A 17,800-nucleotide genomic window follows, 5' to 3' on the forward strand; every position below is an offset into this window, starting at 1 on the left:
AAAAGGAGCTCACCTCATGGCCTTGTCCTCCATCAGGAAAAGGAGCTCACCCCATGGCCTTGTCCTCCATCAGGAAAAGGAGCTCACCCCATGGACTCCTCCTTCAGTGGGAAAATGAGCTCAGCCCATGGCCTTGTCCTCCAGCAGGAGAAGGAGCTCACCCCATGGCCTTGTCTTGCTCCTCCAGCAGGGAAAGGAGCTCAGCCCATGGCCTTGTCCTGCTCCTCCTGAATTCAGGAATTCAGCACTAAAGGGAGGTTCTGGTGAGGGTTTTGTGTCAGTGTTAAAGCTCTGAGCCTGCAGAGCGACTCGTGGCTGGTGCTGTGAGGAGAGGAGACCTTCAGCAGGATCTGCTGCTCCTGGAGGTGCAGCCAGGCCCTGGTGCATCCCCCTGCCCCCAAATCAGTGCTGAGCAGCCACGCCTGGTGCCTGGCAGCCAGAAATGCAGAATTAGGAGGGTACAGAAGGATTTCTGTCACTGCTGGGCTGCTCAGAGGTACATCCTCTGTGCAAACAAGTGAGGAGTGAGCTCCTGGCTCGGGCTGGAAGTGAAACAAGGGAAAATTGGCAGTTTAGCTGCAGATCAGTGCCTATTTTTAGGGCAGTTCTCTGAGTCCAGCAGCTGCCTGGGGAACTGGGAATGAACCCTGGGCAGCCTCAGAGAAGACTTTGGACTTTGCCTCCCCGTTTCCCTCATTTTGTGCTGTCAGCCCCGGTTGTAAACCCCAGTGACACCGAGCACACACCCTGTGGGGCTGTCAGCTCCACCTCTGTTTGTGGATTGGAAATAGTGTCAATAATTCAGCGTAGCAATGGTCCAAACTGGGCAGCACTGGCACCAGGGCTCCCCATACCCCTTGTGCAGGCACTAAAGCAAGGCTGGCACATTCTGCTCCTCAGTCAGGGCTGCAGAGCATATTCTGGGGCAGCCCCAGAGGCTCACAGCGTTTAGAGATGGAGATTTTATTATTAACACACAGAACTTTGCAGGGATGGTTCCTTTTATAACCACAAACAACTTTGCAGGGTTGGTTCCTTTTATAAACAAGCACAACTTTTCATTTTACGACTCAGCTGGGTGGGAAAAGCACGAAGGAGTTCCTGCTCATGGTGAAGAATAAAGCTGCTCCAGGCTGTGTTTGCCAAGGTGGGAGTGTTTGAGGACCAATATTCTCATTTTTCCTACGTGTTTTAATGAGTGCCCGAGCCCCTGGAATGGTTCTTTATCTGCCATTTCCTGAGGAGCTGCGGCTTCCACACCACCCTTGGGCTGTTCCTGGAAGCGCAGGACAATTCTATGCCCATCCTAAGACAATTCCATGTTCATCTGGAGACAATTCCATGCTCATCTTTGTCACTATAGGACACAAAACAACATCAGCACACACAGCTGCTCTCAAGGTGAAACAAGGGGAAGTTTATTTTCTGACTCCAGCATTTACAGTTTTCTAAAAGTGACAGTGACAGTGCCACCTCTCCAATGACACTGGACAAACCAACAGCCCATCCAACTTCTCTTCTTCAATAAAAGAATGCAAAACAATGAGTTATTTACAGAAAGTGTGTGAGAAAATCTGCTACAAGAATGCAAACATCAGAAGGCTTAGAGAAACTTAAAAAAATCAAAGTGACGCATCCTGGAGACAATTTCCATGCTCATCCTACAGACAATTTCCATGCTCATCCTACAGACAGTTCCACACTCCCATTCCGGTGACTTTTCCCCGGTTTTCCATGGGGAATTGTGGAAGCCTCATGTTCTGCAATACAGATTTTCCTGAAGGACTCGATTTTGCACTGAACATTAAAATCTGCCCGCGGCTGCCGTGTGTGCCCAGCGGGTGCTGATGTGCCATTAAAGATGCAATGTTCAGGTTTGAGTGAGAATTCCGCTCTTTGGGGGAGGCTTTGCGGGGCTGGGGGCACACACAGGGTCCCGTTCCCGGGGGCGGTGCGGGGCTGGGCAGGGGCATCCCCGAGCTGGCTCCGATCCCATCCCCATCCCGATCCCGGCCCCCCGATGCCGATCCCGATCCCGGGGCGGAGCCAGCGCCATCCCGCCCCATCCCGCCCCCGTTCCCGCGGCAACCGGAGACGCGCCGGGAGCAGGTAGGGCCGGGAGTGCGGGTCCTGGTACCGCCGCATCCCACGGCATCCCACCCCACCGCATCCCATGGCATCCCACCCCACCGCATCCCATCCCATCCCACCCCATCTGCATCCCATCCCATCCTGTTCCATCTCATCTCTCCCCATTCCCCCTCACCTCACCCCATCCCATCCCATTTTATCAATCCCATCCCACCCCTGCCCGCTCTCTGTCCCCATTTCTCCCCGTGCCACCCCATCCCCAGCTTCTCCTCACCCCCAGCACTGCCCTGCTCCTGCTCCTGATCCTATTCCTGTTCCTGTTCCCCACATTCCCATCCCACAACCCATCCCAGCCCTGCTCCTGGGTGTCCCTGTGCTCAAGATCCCATCCCATCAATCCCATTCCACCTCATCCCATCCCATCCCATCCCATCCCATCCCATCCCATCCCATCCCATCCCATCCCATCCCATCCCATCCCATCCCATCCCATCCCATCCCATCCCATCCCATCCCATCCCATCCCACCTCATCCCATCCCATCCCATCCCACCCCATCCCAAATCCCTGATGGATTTGCTTTTCCCCTCAGGAGTGCTGGGACCCTCCCCTGGCACTGAGGTGACATCCAGCATGGGGACTCTGATGGGCACAGGGCCCTGTCACCATCCACAGCCTCCTGCACCCTCTGTGAGTTCCCAGCAGCCTTTTTGGTGCCCTTTCTGTCCATTTTGGTGCCCTTTCTGTCCTTTTTGGTGCCCTTTCTGTCTCTTTTTGCTGTATTTTCTGTCCCTTTGGTGCCCTTTCTGTCTCTTTTTGGTGCCCTTTCTGTTCCTTTTGGTGTCCTTCTGTCCCTTTGGTGCCCTTTCTGTCCTTTTTGGTGCCCTTTCTGTTCCTTTTGGTGTCCTTCTGTCCCTTTGGTGCCTTTTCTGTCTCTTTTTGGTGCCCTTTCTGTTCCTTTTGGTGTCCTTCTGTCCCTTTGGTGCCCCTTCTGTCCCTTTGGTGCCCTTTATGTCCCTTTTTGGTGCTTCAGGAGGATCTGGGATCAGTGACACGAGTGCAGCCGTGCCTTTGGGCAGCTCTTTGGGTTCTTGCTGCAGTCACAGCCCCACAACCCCCACGGGTGAATTCCTGACCCAGGAATTTCTCACCCAGGAATGGGGTTGGATCATTTATGTTGGATCATCTCTGGGTAATGAACAAGTCAGCCCCGCAGGTCTCAGGAAATTATTTTTGCTACCAGAGAGAGAAAAGTGATGTATGACACTGTAAATATTCCTGACCCAGGGATTCCTCTTTTGTTTTCACCCCCCAAACCCCGATTTAGTGACCAGAAGGGTGCAAGGACAAGGGCTGGGGTCATGCTGGAAGTGGCCAGGAGATGGCAATGCCACCGAGTGCCACCAAGCCTGGGCTGGGAGGTCACTCACCCCAGGGGCAGCTGCTGGGGCATCCTTTGGGCGTCACCCCAATGGGTTTGGTGTCACTGGGCAGAGAATCCCCTTGGGAAAATTCAGGGAGTATTCTGAATTTCCTGTTAGTGAGAGGCTCCTTGCAAAAGCAGCACTGAGAGGCGGCTCTTGTGTATAACTGACAGCAAAACACAACCCTGCCAGCAGCCCTGCAAACTTGGGAGTCAAGCACAAAGGGAGAAGTGGAATTTAATTTTTAAAAGTTATTTTTAGCCCCCACATCCACCCCAGCCCCATTTGTGTCCCCACAATGGGCAGGAGAATGGCTCAGCAGGTCCAGCCTGGTTTCCGTTCCCTGGCATTCAGGTACAGATTAGAAACTGTAAGAATACAATGAGAAACTCCTGCAGAAAGAAATCTTTGATGAGAAAACCTCTGAGCAGGGCTGTGCCCGAGCCTGGCAGGGAAAATGAGAACATTTGGAACATTTTTGCCTTTGCTGGGGCAGGAGGGGGCTCTGCAGGAGGGAGATGGGATGAAAGGGAGCCCCTGCATCCCAGATCTTCTTGGTCGACCCAAAAATCTCAAAATCCTTCCCTGTTATATTACAAATCCCCTATAAATGTGTGTTTTCCATGTAAAAAACAGGTGGTAAATACATATAATGCAATAAATAGAAATAATTTATAATTTAATAATGTACATATATAATATACCATATATAATATACCACATATAATATACAACATATAATATATAACATATAACATATAACATATAATGTATTATATATAATATATAATATATAATATATAATATATAATATATAATATATAATATATAATATATAATATATAATATATAATATATTATATATTATATATTATATATTATATATTATATATTATATATTATACCTACTATATAACATATAGTAATATATAATATACAATATATAATAATATTTATATATATATAATGTAATAAATTATTAGTCAAAAAGAGCATTTTAAACTCCACACTGGAAGCTCTGAGTGTGTTTTGTTGGTTTTTCCTCCAAAATTAGGTCACTTTTTGTCTCATGAGGCAACCACTTCATTTTCCCACAAAATTTTATTGGAATTGCACAGACATAAGCTACTCAATTGCATTAAAAAAAGAGGTTAAATATTTATTTAATGGCATTTTGAAGCTCAAAAGTGAACGGGATCAAGGCTCCAAGCCCCCAGCAGCCCCAGCTTACGAGGCTTTGTGCAAAGCCTGGCTGTAATCTGTTGTTTTGCTGAACAGATGTGGCATTAGAACCGATGAAAACATCAAAATCTCCACTCCCGGGGAATTATGAAAAGCAGGGAGAGCAAAATGAATAATTTAGAGCGGGAGGAGAGGGAACCGCCTCCTTTTGGGCTGGGTATACAGGGAGCCGACCTGTTGCTTCTCTTTCTGTATTTTAGCTGTGTTGGGCTAAAATTGTGAAATTGTGCCATTGATTTTTCCTCGGGATGCATCAACACTTAGGCAGGGGGAAAAAAAATAAAAAGAAGTTTGTTTTTAAGCGCGTTTCACACCTAGGAATCCTGGCAGGACATTTTGGGAGCGGAGGGCAGCGAGTCCGGGCTGGCAGAGCCCCTGCCCGGGGGCTTCACCCGTTCCGCTTTCATTTTCCCATTTTTCCTTCCCGTGGCGCTTCCTGAAAGGTGACACCGACTGCGAGAGGCAGCGTGGGGACACTCGATACCCATTTCTGTCGTGGGAGCACTTAGTGGTGTGCAGAGCGAGCTGGGGGCTGTGGTTATTGTTTGGACGTTTTCTCTCGCGTTTGGGGTTGGTTTTTTTCTTTGGTTTTTTTTTTGGTTTTTTTTTTGTTTTTTTTTGGTTTTTTTGTTTGTTTGTTTTTGGTTTTTGTTTTTGTTTTTATTGTTTTTGGTTTTGGTTTTTTTTGCGTTTTTTTTTTTTTTTGTTTTTGGGTTTTTTGTTTTTGTTTTTTGCTGGTTTTTGTTTGCTTTGGTTTTTTTTTTTTTTTCTTTTTGTTTCTTGGGTTTATTTTGGTTTTGGTTTTTTTTTTTTTTGTTGGGTTTTTTGTTTGTTTTTTTGGGGGGGTTGTTTGGTTGGCTTTTGGGGGGTTTTTTGTTTGTTTTTTTGGGTTTTTTTCTTTGTTTTTTGGGGGGACTTTTTTTTTTTTTTTTTTTTTTTTTTTTGTTTTTTTGGGGTTTTTTTTGGGGGGGGTGTTTTTTTGGGTTTTTTTTTTCCATTTGAAAAACGAAGTGTTCAAACTTGCGAACCTCCCAGCCGCCGTGGCCTGCCTTGCGGCTTCCTGTGGCTGCAGAGCGATCTCCTCTCAGCGCTCTGCTCCCCGTGCAAGGCATCACCTCCCTCCGTCCCTCCGTCCCTCCTTCCTCCTCCTCCTCTCTCCCCCCGCTCCCTGCGTTTGAACTCCCCCATTTCCCCAGCGCGTTCGGGCATAGTTTCGCGCTCTGCTTTCCCCCTTTCGGCTGGAAATGGCTCTCAGATGTTTTTTCCCCCCCGCGCCCGCACCTCGCGGAGCCGCGGCGTCGCCGTGACAACCCAGTGACATCTCCGCCGCCTCCTCCCCCCGAGCATGCCCACAGCGGCTCGGCTCGGCCCGGCCCGCACAGATGGGACCATGAGAGCCCTTCCCCGCCGCCTCCCGCCCTTTGTGCTCGGGAGGAAGAGGAGGGAGAGCGGCGAGAGGCGGCGCCGCGGCCCCTGAGCCCCCCGGGACCATGCTGGCCTGCCTGGCCCGGGGCAGCGTGCTGGACATCCTGCAGGAGGGATTCAGCGAGGTAAAGCCGCGGCTCCCTCGGGAGGAAGGCACGGCGGGTTAGTGCGGAGTTGGGAGGCAGGAATGGGGGGCAAACAGCGAGATTTATCGGCGGGGAGCGGGAGTTGGTGAGGAGTTTGTGGCTGGTTCTACGGGAGGGGTTGGAGCTCTTCTCGATGCTCTGCTGCTGTCCCGGGAAATTACAGAAACTCTGGGGTTACAGCAAATTGTACAAACTCTGGGATCTCGGTAAATAGCACAAACTGTGGGGTTACAGTAAATAACACAAACTGTAGGGTCCCGGGAAATAACACAGACTGTGGGGTCCGGGAAATAACAGAAACTGTGGGGTCCTGGTGAATAAGACGAACTGTGGGGTCCCGATAAATTGTACAAACTGTGGGGTCCTGGAATAACACAAACTGTGAGGTCCGGGAAATAACACAAACTGTGAGGTTACGGTAAATAATGCAAACTGTGAGGTCCCAGGAAATAACACAAACTGTGGGGTCCCAGTAAACTGTACAAACTGTGGGGTCCCGGTAAATAACAGAAACTGTGGGGTCTCAGTAAATAACACAAACTGGGGGGTCCCAGTAAATAACACAAACTGGGGGGGTCTCAGTAAATAACACAAACTGTGGGGTCCCGGTAAATTTTACAAACTGTGGGGTCCCATAAATAACACAAACTGTGGGGCAGCGTTTGTTGTGTAAAATCGACTCCTCTGCTGAGGGATGTGTGCTGGGAGCTGGAAATCTGATTTATGGACTCACATTGCTTGGGAGAGGCAGCCAAAGAGCTGCTTTGGGGTTTTGCCCCCCATCTTTTTCTGTAAAATGAATCCTCGGGGGACTGAAACAGAACTTGGTGGGGAAAATGTAATTTTTAAAGTGTTTTTATTCACCTATTCTGCTAGGAGAGCAATGAATTGTGGAATAAGGACATGCACAAGAAACTGCAGAGATGGGGATCCCACGGCTGTGGGGGGGACAGCAGTGGGACCTCCCTCTTTGGGGGGCACAAAGATGAGTTTTGTTGGATATTTATGGATATTTATAATCCCCAGGCAGCCGCTTTCTGGGGCTGAAAAGGAAGAAAAACTGAGTGGGGATTTGCTGGAAGCCCAGAGCTGCTGCTATTTTATCTCTCACTTTTGGGGGGTTTTTATCCTTTCTTAAAGCGCAGGACTGAGTTCTGTTTAGTGTTGGGTGACTCCTCAGCCGTGCCGTGCCTGTTATGCACAAAAAATGAAAAATGAACCCTGGACATCCCTGCTGGGCTTCCCGAATCCGGGAAAACCAAACTGGGGGTGAAACCTGAGCCTGGCCCGGCTCCTGGGGCTGGAATGGCTCCGTTCCTCCTCCTCCTCGCAGTGTCAGCTCATTTTTAGCCAGCCAAGGTCTGGGTTTAGATCGAGCTTGTACTTCCCGTGCTCGGGGCAACGCATCCTCCTCAGGCACAATTAGTAACTTATTTATTAATAATTTAATCAATGATGGGAGTGACCCCCAGCGATGCTCAGTGCCTGGCCCTGGCTGGTTTTACCCTCAGCTGCGGAAGAAACTTCCCTCTGCCACCAGAAAAAACAGATTGTCGGGATCTCTGCCTCCTCACACGCCCCAACAAAAGTAAAACTGAAATGGGTTTAGCAAGGGGAGGACCTGGGATTTTCCAAGGCTCTGGGAATGAGAGAGGAGCTCCCACTCCATTCTTGCTGTGATCACCAGCTCTGAGTCCTGCCCGTCTCTGTTGGCCTGTTTGGGTGTTTATTTACACAGAAATCAACGTGGAATTGTGTCCCCATGCGGGGTGTTATTTACATTTACATTAACGTGGAATTGTGTCCCCATGCTTGGTGCTGTTTACACAGAAATTAACGTGGAATTGTGTCCCCATGCTTGGTGCTATTTACACAGAAATTAACGTGGAATTGTGTCCCCATGCCGGGCGTTATTTACATTAAAATTAACGTGGAATTGTGTCCCGATCCCGGGTGCTGACCAGACCCAGCACAGCCAAGAGCCTCGGGGAGGTTCCTTTGTCCCTTTTTCTCCTTTTCCCCCTCCCTCTCCATCCCCTGTGACCGAGGGCACCTCAGCAGCCCAATTATCCCTAATTAGTGCTGGAGCAGCATTGTCCTTCTGCGCTGCTGCTTTCTCCACCATGTGAGGAATCCCATGCTGCTCCAGGCTCCCTGAAATTGCTGAATTGTCACTTCAGGCCCGTTTATTTCCCTTTTTCCCCTTCCCTTTCAGAGCCAGGGCCCTGGTGGCCGCTGTCACCTGCAGACATCTCAGGGCAGGGTGGTTTTGTTTGATGTTGAGATGCAGCAAAGTCCCCCCCGCGGGCATTAAAGCCCCTCATTAATGGCCTGCCCTGCCTTGAAGGTGTTTCCCTGCTGTTTGTGGGGATTTCTGCGGCTCCCAGGCCGATAAATAATTCAATCCCACAGCTGGACGGGGCCCTGGGGATGTGTGGCTGCTAAAAGCAGGAGTTTATAATGAAAGGGAACCACAGAGAGGGGGCTCATCTGCTCTGACTGTGTCCATGTGGCCCCAGCCTGTTCCCGTTCCTCGGGGAAATGCAGTTTATTTATGTGCTGACACTTCTGCCGGCTCTTGCAAACAGATGGGGCACAGAGAAATGTGGCACAAGTGAGCTCCAGGCTGCATTTGAACAACACCACACCTTGTCTTTTTCGAGCTGGAGGATCATTTCCTGTGGCAAACTTCATTATGTGGCTGCCCGTGTGCAGTGAGTCATTTAAAATAACTATTTTCTTCCCCCCGTCGCCGAGATTATGCTGAACAAACAGTCCATTGCAGAGAGGCCAGGGAGGCTGGCAGGGGTTGTGGGGCGAGCAGGGCAGGGTGAAATGCAGGGTTGGGGGAAATCTCCCCCATTTCTGGGCTGCAGGGAGCTGCAGGGCTATTCTGCCCCTCACCAGCTGTTCCATGGGGTATTTCCCGTGCTTCTCAGCCCAGTGGGTGATTCCTGCATTTCCCAGCCCCTCTTGCCTGGGTGGAGGTGCCATCCTGCCTGTGAGCTGTCACTCCTCACCCTGGGCAATGCTCTGGGGGTGATTTGGGTTCGTTTCTCTGTTTGGAGTCATTTTCTGGGGTGTGAGCCCTCTGCTCCCCTCAGACAAGGTCATGATCTGTGATTCCTCACCCTGGCGGTGATTTGGGTTCGTTTCTCTGTTTGGGATCATTTTCTGGGGTGTGACCCCTCTGTTTCCCTCGGGGCAAGGTCCTGATCTGTGACTCCTTGTCCTGGGCAATGCCATGAGGTGATCTGGGTTCGTTTCTCTGTTTGGGGTGATTTTCTGGCTCTGTTCCTCTCAGGACAGGGTCCTGATCTGTGACTCCTCGTCCTGGGCAATGCCATGGGGTGATTTTGGTTCATTTCTCAATTTGGGGCAATTTTCTGTCTCGGCTGCCCTCGGGGCAAGGTCCCGATCTGTGATTCCTCACCCTGGCGGTGATTTGGGTTCGTTTCTCTGTTTGGGATCATTTTCTGGGGTGTGACCCCTCTGTTTCCCTCGGGGCAAGGTCCCGATCTGTGACTCCTCACCCTGGGGGTGATTTGGATTCGTTTCTCCGTTTGGAATCATTTTCTGGGGTGTGACCCCTCTGCTGCCCTCGGGGCACGGTCCTGATCTGTCACCAGCAGTTCTCAGCTGGGTGATGTCAGCCCAAGGAGCTGGCACTCACCCTCTCCTGCCCCAGCGCTATTTATAGGATTAATAGGATTCACCATGGAGAGCTGGTTTGACTTCTGGCTCCCTCATCCTGCTCAGCCCCAGGGCTCCTTCAGGGGCACTGGATCCCTCCCGGGACACCCCGAGCTCCGGAGGTGCTGGTCCATCACCCCAGCTCTGCTTTGGGGTGACCCTGGCAGCGTTTCACACCTAAAGCCTGGGGGAGGCAGCGGGGGCCGAGCCTTTGCAGGGTGTCTGGGCTGCCCTGCAACCCCTGCAGGGCTCCAGCACGGACAGAAAACACAGCTGGGGCTCCCCACAGCTGCATTTACCCCCAGATGTGCTCTGTTACCAGTTTTCCCCCAAACCCTGGTGCCTGGCCAGCAGCGGGACTCCTCAGCCAGATTTTGCTGCTCTGTAGGATTAGGGTGGAGCAGTTGGGATCAATCCCTGCCTTGGTGGCTAAGCCAGGCTGTGTCCCTTGGCAGGGTGTCCTCACAGAGCATTTGCACAGGAGCACTCCCACATTTCTGCTTTTCAAACCATTTTTTCCAGGAAGAGGAAGATTATTGCAGCTGCTTTATGGGTGGAATGAGGAAAAAGGGGATGGCACATGGAGACATGGCAGAGGGAATGCAAAATTTCTGTGTCCTGAATGTGCCTTTAGGGCTCTCACTCTGGGTTAGGGAGCCTCTCTGGGTGTCCTTCCAATCTGCAAAGTTTCTGCTTGCAGATTTTGGAGTCCTGAGGAGCTGAGGGTCCCCTCAGAGCTGCCTGGGGATGAGGATGGTGCTGAAGGAGGAACAATGCTCCTTAACGCTCCTTTCCCCGCCAGAGCAGCAGGGGATGTGTCAGTGCTTGGAACTGACAGCTCAGGGTGAATCATGTGCTCCAAAGTCCTCTGTGCACTCAGAGCTCAGCTCTTTCCCAGTTTTTTTGCCTTTATTTTTTGCCTGTAGCTGGCACAGAAGCTCTGCCTGGGTGGGACAAGGGCCTCAGGTACCTGCTGAGCATCATGTGAGAGGTGCTGCTCCCTCAGGGTCTTGCATTTGCATTATTAAGCCCTTTCACTCAAAATTAAACTCAAAATTAAGCTCAGAATTAATGAAATGCCAGGATTTAGGCGCAGGTGGGAACGACTTCATCCTGGGTGGCTCTGGAATGGGCCGTGGCAGCTTTTGGCTTTACAAGAGGTGAAAATCAAAGGGGCTGAAATAATTTAGGGAGTTTGGATGGAACTTGTTCTTGCTGCTTACACTTAAGCTCCTCCTGTTAATGGGAAAAGAAAGAACTCAGGAAAAGGTGGAAAACTCTGCAGTCAGAAATTCCATGTCCTGCTGGAGGGCTGGGCACTCTGGGAATCAACACCTGCTTTAAATTATTATGAGTTTTATGAAGGAGAACTGCTGTGGGTGCTGTTGGTCATTCTGGCCTCACTGTGGTCATGACTGGGTGGTTTTCACTGTTGGATGCATCTGAACACATTAAAAAACCTGAATCACGTTCAAACATCAATTTTGAGAGGGGAAAAAAAAAATCTTTTCCTGCCTTTGAGAGCAGAGGGAATAATTTTCTTTGCTTGGGAGTTTGTGCTTTCTGCTTCCACAAAGGCCTCCTTGAAGAGCAACAAAAAATTAATCAGCAAACTGGAGGAAGGCTGGGTGGAAAATTACAGTCCCCATCTAATGAAGGTAATGTCAGAAAGCTTAGAAATCATTCAGGGCCTCAACCTGATGCAATTAGGCTGCTGCAGACCTTTGGCTCGGGGCTCTGGGGGCAGGAACAGGGAATTCTTTTCATCCTGGGCTCTTCTTGCTGCCCTCAGCAGCCCTGGGGCTTGGGCAGTGGCCACAAGTGTGCCACAGAGGGAAATGGGTGTGAAGAGCCCCAAAACCCTCATCCTAGAGCACGACTGAGCCCCAAAAATCTCATTCTAGCAGGATAATCCCCTAAATCAAACAGTGAGGATGAGTTCCAGCTCAATAAAGCAGTGCACAAAGAGAAATGGGTGTAAAGAACCTCAAAAATCTCATCCTAAGAGGATGGTTCCCTAAATCAAACAGGAATGATGGATTCCAGCTGATCAAAGCAGTGCACAAAGGGAAATCAGTATAAAGAACCCCAAAAATCTCATCCTAGAGGACTGAGCACCAAAACTCTCATCCTAGCAGGATGATTCTCTAAATCCGGTGATAAGGATGGATTCCATCTCATCAAATCAATGCAGAGAAGGGATCTGGTTCCAGAACAGAAGGAAACAGGGCACAGGATCTACTGGAAGATAGCAGTGAGCAGGGCAGGCCCTCCTTGCTAGAAAAATGATTTTGTCCATTTGTTCAGCACCAAAAAGTCCATTATTTTAATCCCAGAGAGATAAAAATTAACCTCATATATCCCAACCTCTAATTTGCCCCTGGAACTCTGTTGGGATGTCCTGTAGTCCCCAAGACCTGGGTTTAAAAACCTCCTGCCCTGCAAAGTGTTCCAAGGTAAGACAAAAACACCAAAAAAGCTCCAGGTCCCTTCAGGTACAGCTGCTGCTCTTCCCCATGGCAAGTACAGGTAAAAGGGGCTTTTTTTGGAACACAAAGCTGTGTTAATGTAAACAGGATTAAGCTTAGCTCCACCATAATCCTGAATAATGTGTGTTCTGTGGAGCACAGCCCACACCAGGCTGGTTTTCCTCTGAAAAATTCTGGGTTTGGAAGAAATGTTGGTGAGAAGCTGAGTAGTGAAGGATTTTGGGCCCTCCAGCTTCAAAAGTTGCCCTTGGGGTTTCTGCTGAGCAGCTCGGGGGCTTTGTCCCTTCATCCTACGTGCATTTCACAGCACTTGGCCTTTTTTAGGTCACTTAACTTTTATTTCTGATAAATTTCCTTGGGAGGCTCAGTCACGTGCTCCCCTCAGCTGCCAGCATTGACAGCTCCCTCTCTGGATTTCTGAGTTCTGCAGCAATCCAGGGCTCTTGCTGAAGTCCCTCAGCCTGCCAGGAATTTTGGGTTACAAACTTAGGAAATGCTCCTCATCCAACTGTCTGAACGTCTGCAGGAAAATCTGATGTTTAATGGAAAAAACCCAAAACCAACCAAGGGAGTCTGTAAATGAGGTGTAAGTCTGCGGAATTACAGCAGCCATGGGAGTGAAAGGACTCTGTCCTGGTGCCATCCCAATTCCATTGCCTCAGAAGCCTCCTTTTAATGCTCATTGTTTAAAATGTAACTGCTCTGGGATTTAGGGATGGCTTTTTTATTTTTTACTAGTAATAACAGTGACAACCTCCTCCTTCTTTTAAGAGACTAAAATCTTGCCAAAAATTCTTTTTTTGTGAATGCACGAGGAATGTTCTGAGAGGAGGAACAGAAAACAAACTGCTCGGTGAAAGGGATTTTCCTCTAAATGAGGCAGAAGTGGAAGAGCCACAGAGACTCCTCCAAAAAGTGCAGATTTTCTGCAAGCTGGGAGGAGCTGTGTCCTTGGGGGATCAGTGCCAGTCCCTAAAACGATTAGAAAAATACAAAATAAAGACTTGTGAGGTGTAGGAATGTCGGGGGTGGGATGGTGGGGACGGACGGAGAGGAGAGATCTCTGAAGCCAGGTCATGGAACTTTGGGTTTATTGCAAAGGGCCAAGTGCAGGGCCCTGCTGGGAGCTGCCAAACACAGCTCAGAGCAGGCCCCAAAGAGGGAGAGAGAGTGGTGAAGAGAGATGAGGGAGTAAAAGAGAGGATCAGAGGGCAAGGTTCCTATTACAATACAATAAATCTTCTTCTGGTCTTGGAATTTGGGGTTTATTGCAAAGGGCCAAGTGCAGGGCCCTGCTCTGCAGGAATGAGAGAAAAGAGAGGTAGAGAGGATAAGAGAGTAAGAGGGTAAGAGAGCGAGTTTCCCATTACAGCACCACAAACCTTCTTCTGTGTTGAATATTCTGATTCTCACTAACCAATCTAGTCCAAGACACAAATCCTACAGCATTTCCATGCAGCCTATAAGGATCATTCCATCACCATCCTGTGTTGTATTTTACACAAGCTCTTTCCTCACCAAGCCTTGGAAAGCAAGGCCAGGCCTGCAGCCTGCTCAGAGCCCCAGAACCTCTGTGTCCTCTTCATCCAGGGCTCTGAAAACCACCTGCTTGCCATGATCTCTCATTTGTTTGTGTACAGCTTTATATTTAACCTTGTAAGGAGAGTTAAACCACATTGCATCGCCACACTGTGTTACATTTTAAACCCTAAAATCTCCTCTTTGGGCCCCTTCTGCCGAGCTGCAGGGTCTGCTCTGACCCTTGGAGCTGTCTGCAAGCAGAGGCTGTTGTTCCATCAAAAGGGGATCACCTTCAGCCGGCCACGTCATTGTTTTCCAGTTGTTCAGTAACTGAGGGATCTCAAAGCTTGCTTTCATTTCAATCTCACTTACAGTTGCTATATTCTCCAAATCTTTTTGCCAAGCAATCATATTGATAAATATTTCCTGTTTCATCTCCCCCAGCAGTGGGGCTGGGCATTGCTGCCGCCTGAGCAGGAGAAGCTGCAGAGCCCCTGCCCAGGCCAGGCCTGCTCTGCCCCAGCAAAGATGGATCAGATCTGACATTTCTGCTCCCTTCTGTGCCAGAGCCCCCAGGGCAGCCCCTTGGAGCCCCCCAGGCCGTGCTGAGTGAGCAGAGCTGCCTCCCACAGCCCCAGGCGCCTTCCTGAGCCAGCCGCCAGTGATCCGAGCTGGATTTCCTCTGTCAGGATCGTTCAGAGCCGGGCTGTGACCAGACTGTGACTTTGATGGGCTCTAAAGGCATCAGCCCTGCTGAGATCATATGGGATGGGGGCTTAAAAGCTGCTGCATGGGCACAATCATGGGGAGCTTAGTGAAAAGGGAGCTAATCCCATCGGTGGATCCGTTTGTTCACCCTCCGTGTGCCACTGCACCCTGCCCAGGGGATGGCGGCCTCTGCAGCAGCCCTGCAAGGAAAGGGCGCGGGCATCTGCCCGTGGCCTTGGGGTCATTTGTGCCACACGGGTCCTCAGAGTAACCAGGAACCTGAGTTTGGCTTTTCCTGGTCTGAGTTGGAGCTTTTCTGGTCTGAGTTTGTGTTTCCCTTGTCCAAATTTGAGTTTTCCCGGTCTGAGTTGGAGCTTTTCTGGTCTGAGTTTGTGTTTCCCTTGTCCAAAATTTGAGTTTTCCCGGTCTCTCAAACTGACCAGAACCTGAGTTTGAGTTTCCCTGGTCTGAGTTTGAGTTTCCCTGGTCTCTCAGACTGACCAGGACCTAAGTTTGAGTTTCCCTGCTCTGAGTTTGAGTTTCCTTGGTCTGAGTTTCTCTGGTCTGAGTTTGAGTTTCTCTGGTCTGAGTTTGAGTTTCCCTGCTCTGAGTTTTTGTTCCCCTGCTCTGGGTTTGTGTTCCCCTGCTCTGGGTTTGTTTCCCTGCTCTCTCCCACCCACAGCACCCCTCCTGAGCTGCTGCCCAGCCCCTGTTCCTGGCTCCCAGGCCCCAAGGCAGCTTCCCTGCATGCAGGAATAGAAACTGGGCCACTGGAAATGCTGAGGCAGCTCCCAGGCTGTGGAGGGGCTGTACAGGAGTTCCAAATGAGCCACGCTGGGAATGGTACAGAACGAGGCTCTTGTCTCTCCAGGAATCCTCCCCTGCTCGTCCTGGAGTTGTTAAACGAGCAGACAATTGTTAAATTGTTAAATTGTTAAATAATCAGGGTTCCCTCCCCCTGCACGCTGGGTTCCTGCTCTGGGAGTGAGCAAACCCCCAAAGTGAGGGGATGACAGCGCTGGTGTGGCTCCAGTGCAGCCGAAATGCAAAACTCTGTGAGTTCAGCTCCAATTTAGATAAAATACAAAGCTCTGGGAGTCAGCTCCAATACAGATTGTGAGAAATGAACCGCATTTATCTCACAGGTGAAATGCAAAGCTCTGGGGTCAGCTCCAGTGCAGCTGGAATGCAAAGCTCTGGGGTCGGCCCCAATGGCACAGATGAAATGCAGAGCTCTGTGGTCAGCTCCAATGCAGATGGTGAGAAATGAACCGTACTTATCTCACAGACGAAATGCAGAGCTCTGTGGTCAGCTCCAATGCAGGTGGTGAGAAATGAACCGTATTTATCTCACAGACAAAATGCAAAGCTCTGTGGTCAGCTCCAGTGCAGTTGAAATGCAAAGATCTGAGAGTTCAGCTCCAATTTAGATGCAATGCAGAGCTCTGGGCTCAGCCCCAGTTTAGATGCAATGCAGAGCTCTGGGCTCAGCTGTGCCCAGCCCAGGACCCCTGTCCTGGTCTCTCCTCGCCCCCTGAGCTGCCCCAGGCTCTGGGGTGACCCCTCTGCTCTGTGCTCCCCGGGGCAGGGGCTGAGATCTCTGAAAACCAGAGAGAAAAGCGAAATCCCTGCAATGCAAACGTTCTGGTTTCTGTTTCAGCAACAGCTGCAGGCCTATGTGGCCTGGGTGAATTCCCAGCTGAAGAAGAAGCCGGGGGTGAGGCCAGTGCAGGACCTGAGGCAGGACCTGCGGGATGGGGTCACCCTTGCCCTGCTCATCGAGATTGTAGGTCAGTGCTGCCATCTGGCCCTGCTTATCCCCCTCAGCTCTGGCTCTGGCTCTGGCCTGCGGGGGCTGCCCTGGCTCTGGCATCTGTCGGGCAGATGTTGCTGGGGGTGGCAGAGCTGGCTGGGAAGGAAAACAATCATAAATCAGATCACAAATGCAGTTCTATTAGAGCCCTTATGGCTCAGAGGCAGTTGGAGCAGATGGGGAAGGCTGGCAGGGGCACTGGGAGCTCCCACAGGGAGTTAGGGGTGGTTTTTGGGAAGAGTGACCTGTGTGCTGATGGCATTGGGCAGGGGCACAGGGAATGGGGCTGCAGTGAGTTCATTGTGCTCACTGCTCCTTGCTGCTCACACCCAGCCCTGCCCCGGTGGGGGACGGCTCTCCAAACTCCCCCCAGGTGGGTCTGTCCCATTTGGCACCAGCTGAGTCTTTTCCATGGAGCTCAGTCCATTGGGAAGAGGCAGCTCCAGCGTGGGTCCCTCAGGGGGCCACAAATCCTGCCAGAATCCAGCCCCAAAACCTTGTCATCATCCCAACACAGCCCCAGACCCAGTCACTCCTGGTGCTGGTTCCTGTTGAGCAGTTCCAGTCACTCCTGGTGCTGGTTCCTGTTGAGCAGCACCACCAGCCCCGTGCAGCACCAGCCATGAGACCAGAGCAGTGCCAGCGATGCCCCTGGCAGTGCCCAGTGCTTCAGCTCTCCTCTGATAAAGCTTTTTCTCTCCCTCCAGCTGGTGAGAAGCTGAGTGGCATCGAGCCCAACCCCAGCAGCCAGCAGGAGATGAGGGAAAATGTGGAGAGAGTCTTGCAGTTCGTGGCATCCAGAAAGATCCGCATGCACCAGACGTCAGCTAAAGGTGTGTGGCCCTTGGGGGGATTTCTGCTGCTGAAATTCTGTTTCTGGCTTTGTTTTCTATCTTATGAGTAAATTAATGTGTCAGTTTTTAGTTTGTGGGGGAGTTGGAGGTTTCCCCCCTCTGGTTTAGGGAAGGTTTTGGGTTGAAAGGTGGGGAATGCAGAGAAAAACACAAAGTGACTTTTTTCCTGCTACTGAGCACTGAGAAGCCCAGGCAGTGGTGTAATGAAAAATACAGGCTTGGAATCTTCCACCAAAAGGACACACAAACCTGCTGGAGTGAAAGGAGACATGGAAAAAATATTTGTGGTTCACTGGAAGCCATGGGCTGGAAACAGAGAGGAGGCACAACACGCAATCACATGTCTGTGGCGTGGCTTAGTCGGGACTTTGAGCAGCTCTGACTGAATTGTTTT

General features: G+C 50.5%; 1 protein-coding gene across 3 annotated transcripts in view; it reads left to right on the forward strand.

The window, feature by feature from the left end:
* The first annotated feature begins 2,694 nt into the window (after positions 1-2,694).
* DIXDC1 (DIX domain containing 1) overlaps positions 2,695-17,800 on the forward strand; it is a 33,730-nt gene continuing 18,624 nt past the window's right edge. For 2 of the 3 annotated variants that reach the window (XM_058041202.1, XM_058041204.1), the window contains exons 1-3: positions 6,127-6,307; positions 16,400-16,529; positions 17,260-17,385. In XM_058041202.1, coding sequence (XP_057897185.1) covers positions 6,248-6,307; positions 16,400-16,529; positions 17,260-17,385 — 316 coding nt within the window. In that variant the 5' untranslated portion in view covers positions 6,127-6,247. Of the gene's footprint in view, positions 2,782-6,126; positions 6,308-16,399; positions 16,530-17,259; positions 17,386-17,800 lie in introns of those variants that run through there. The other variant, XM_058041203.1, reaches the window with a different exon arrangement.

This window comes from Melospiza georgiana, chromosome 27, assembly GCF_028018845.1.
Source record: "Melospiza georgiana isolate bMelGeo1 chromosome 27, bMelGeo1.pri, whole genome shotgun sequence".
NCBI classification, from domain to species: Eukaryota; Metazoa; Chordata; class Aves; order Passeriformes; family Passerellidae; genus Melospiza; species Melospiza georgiana.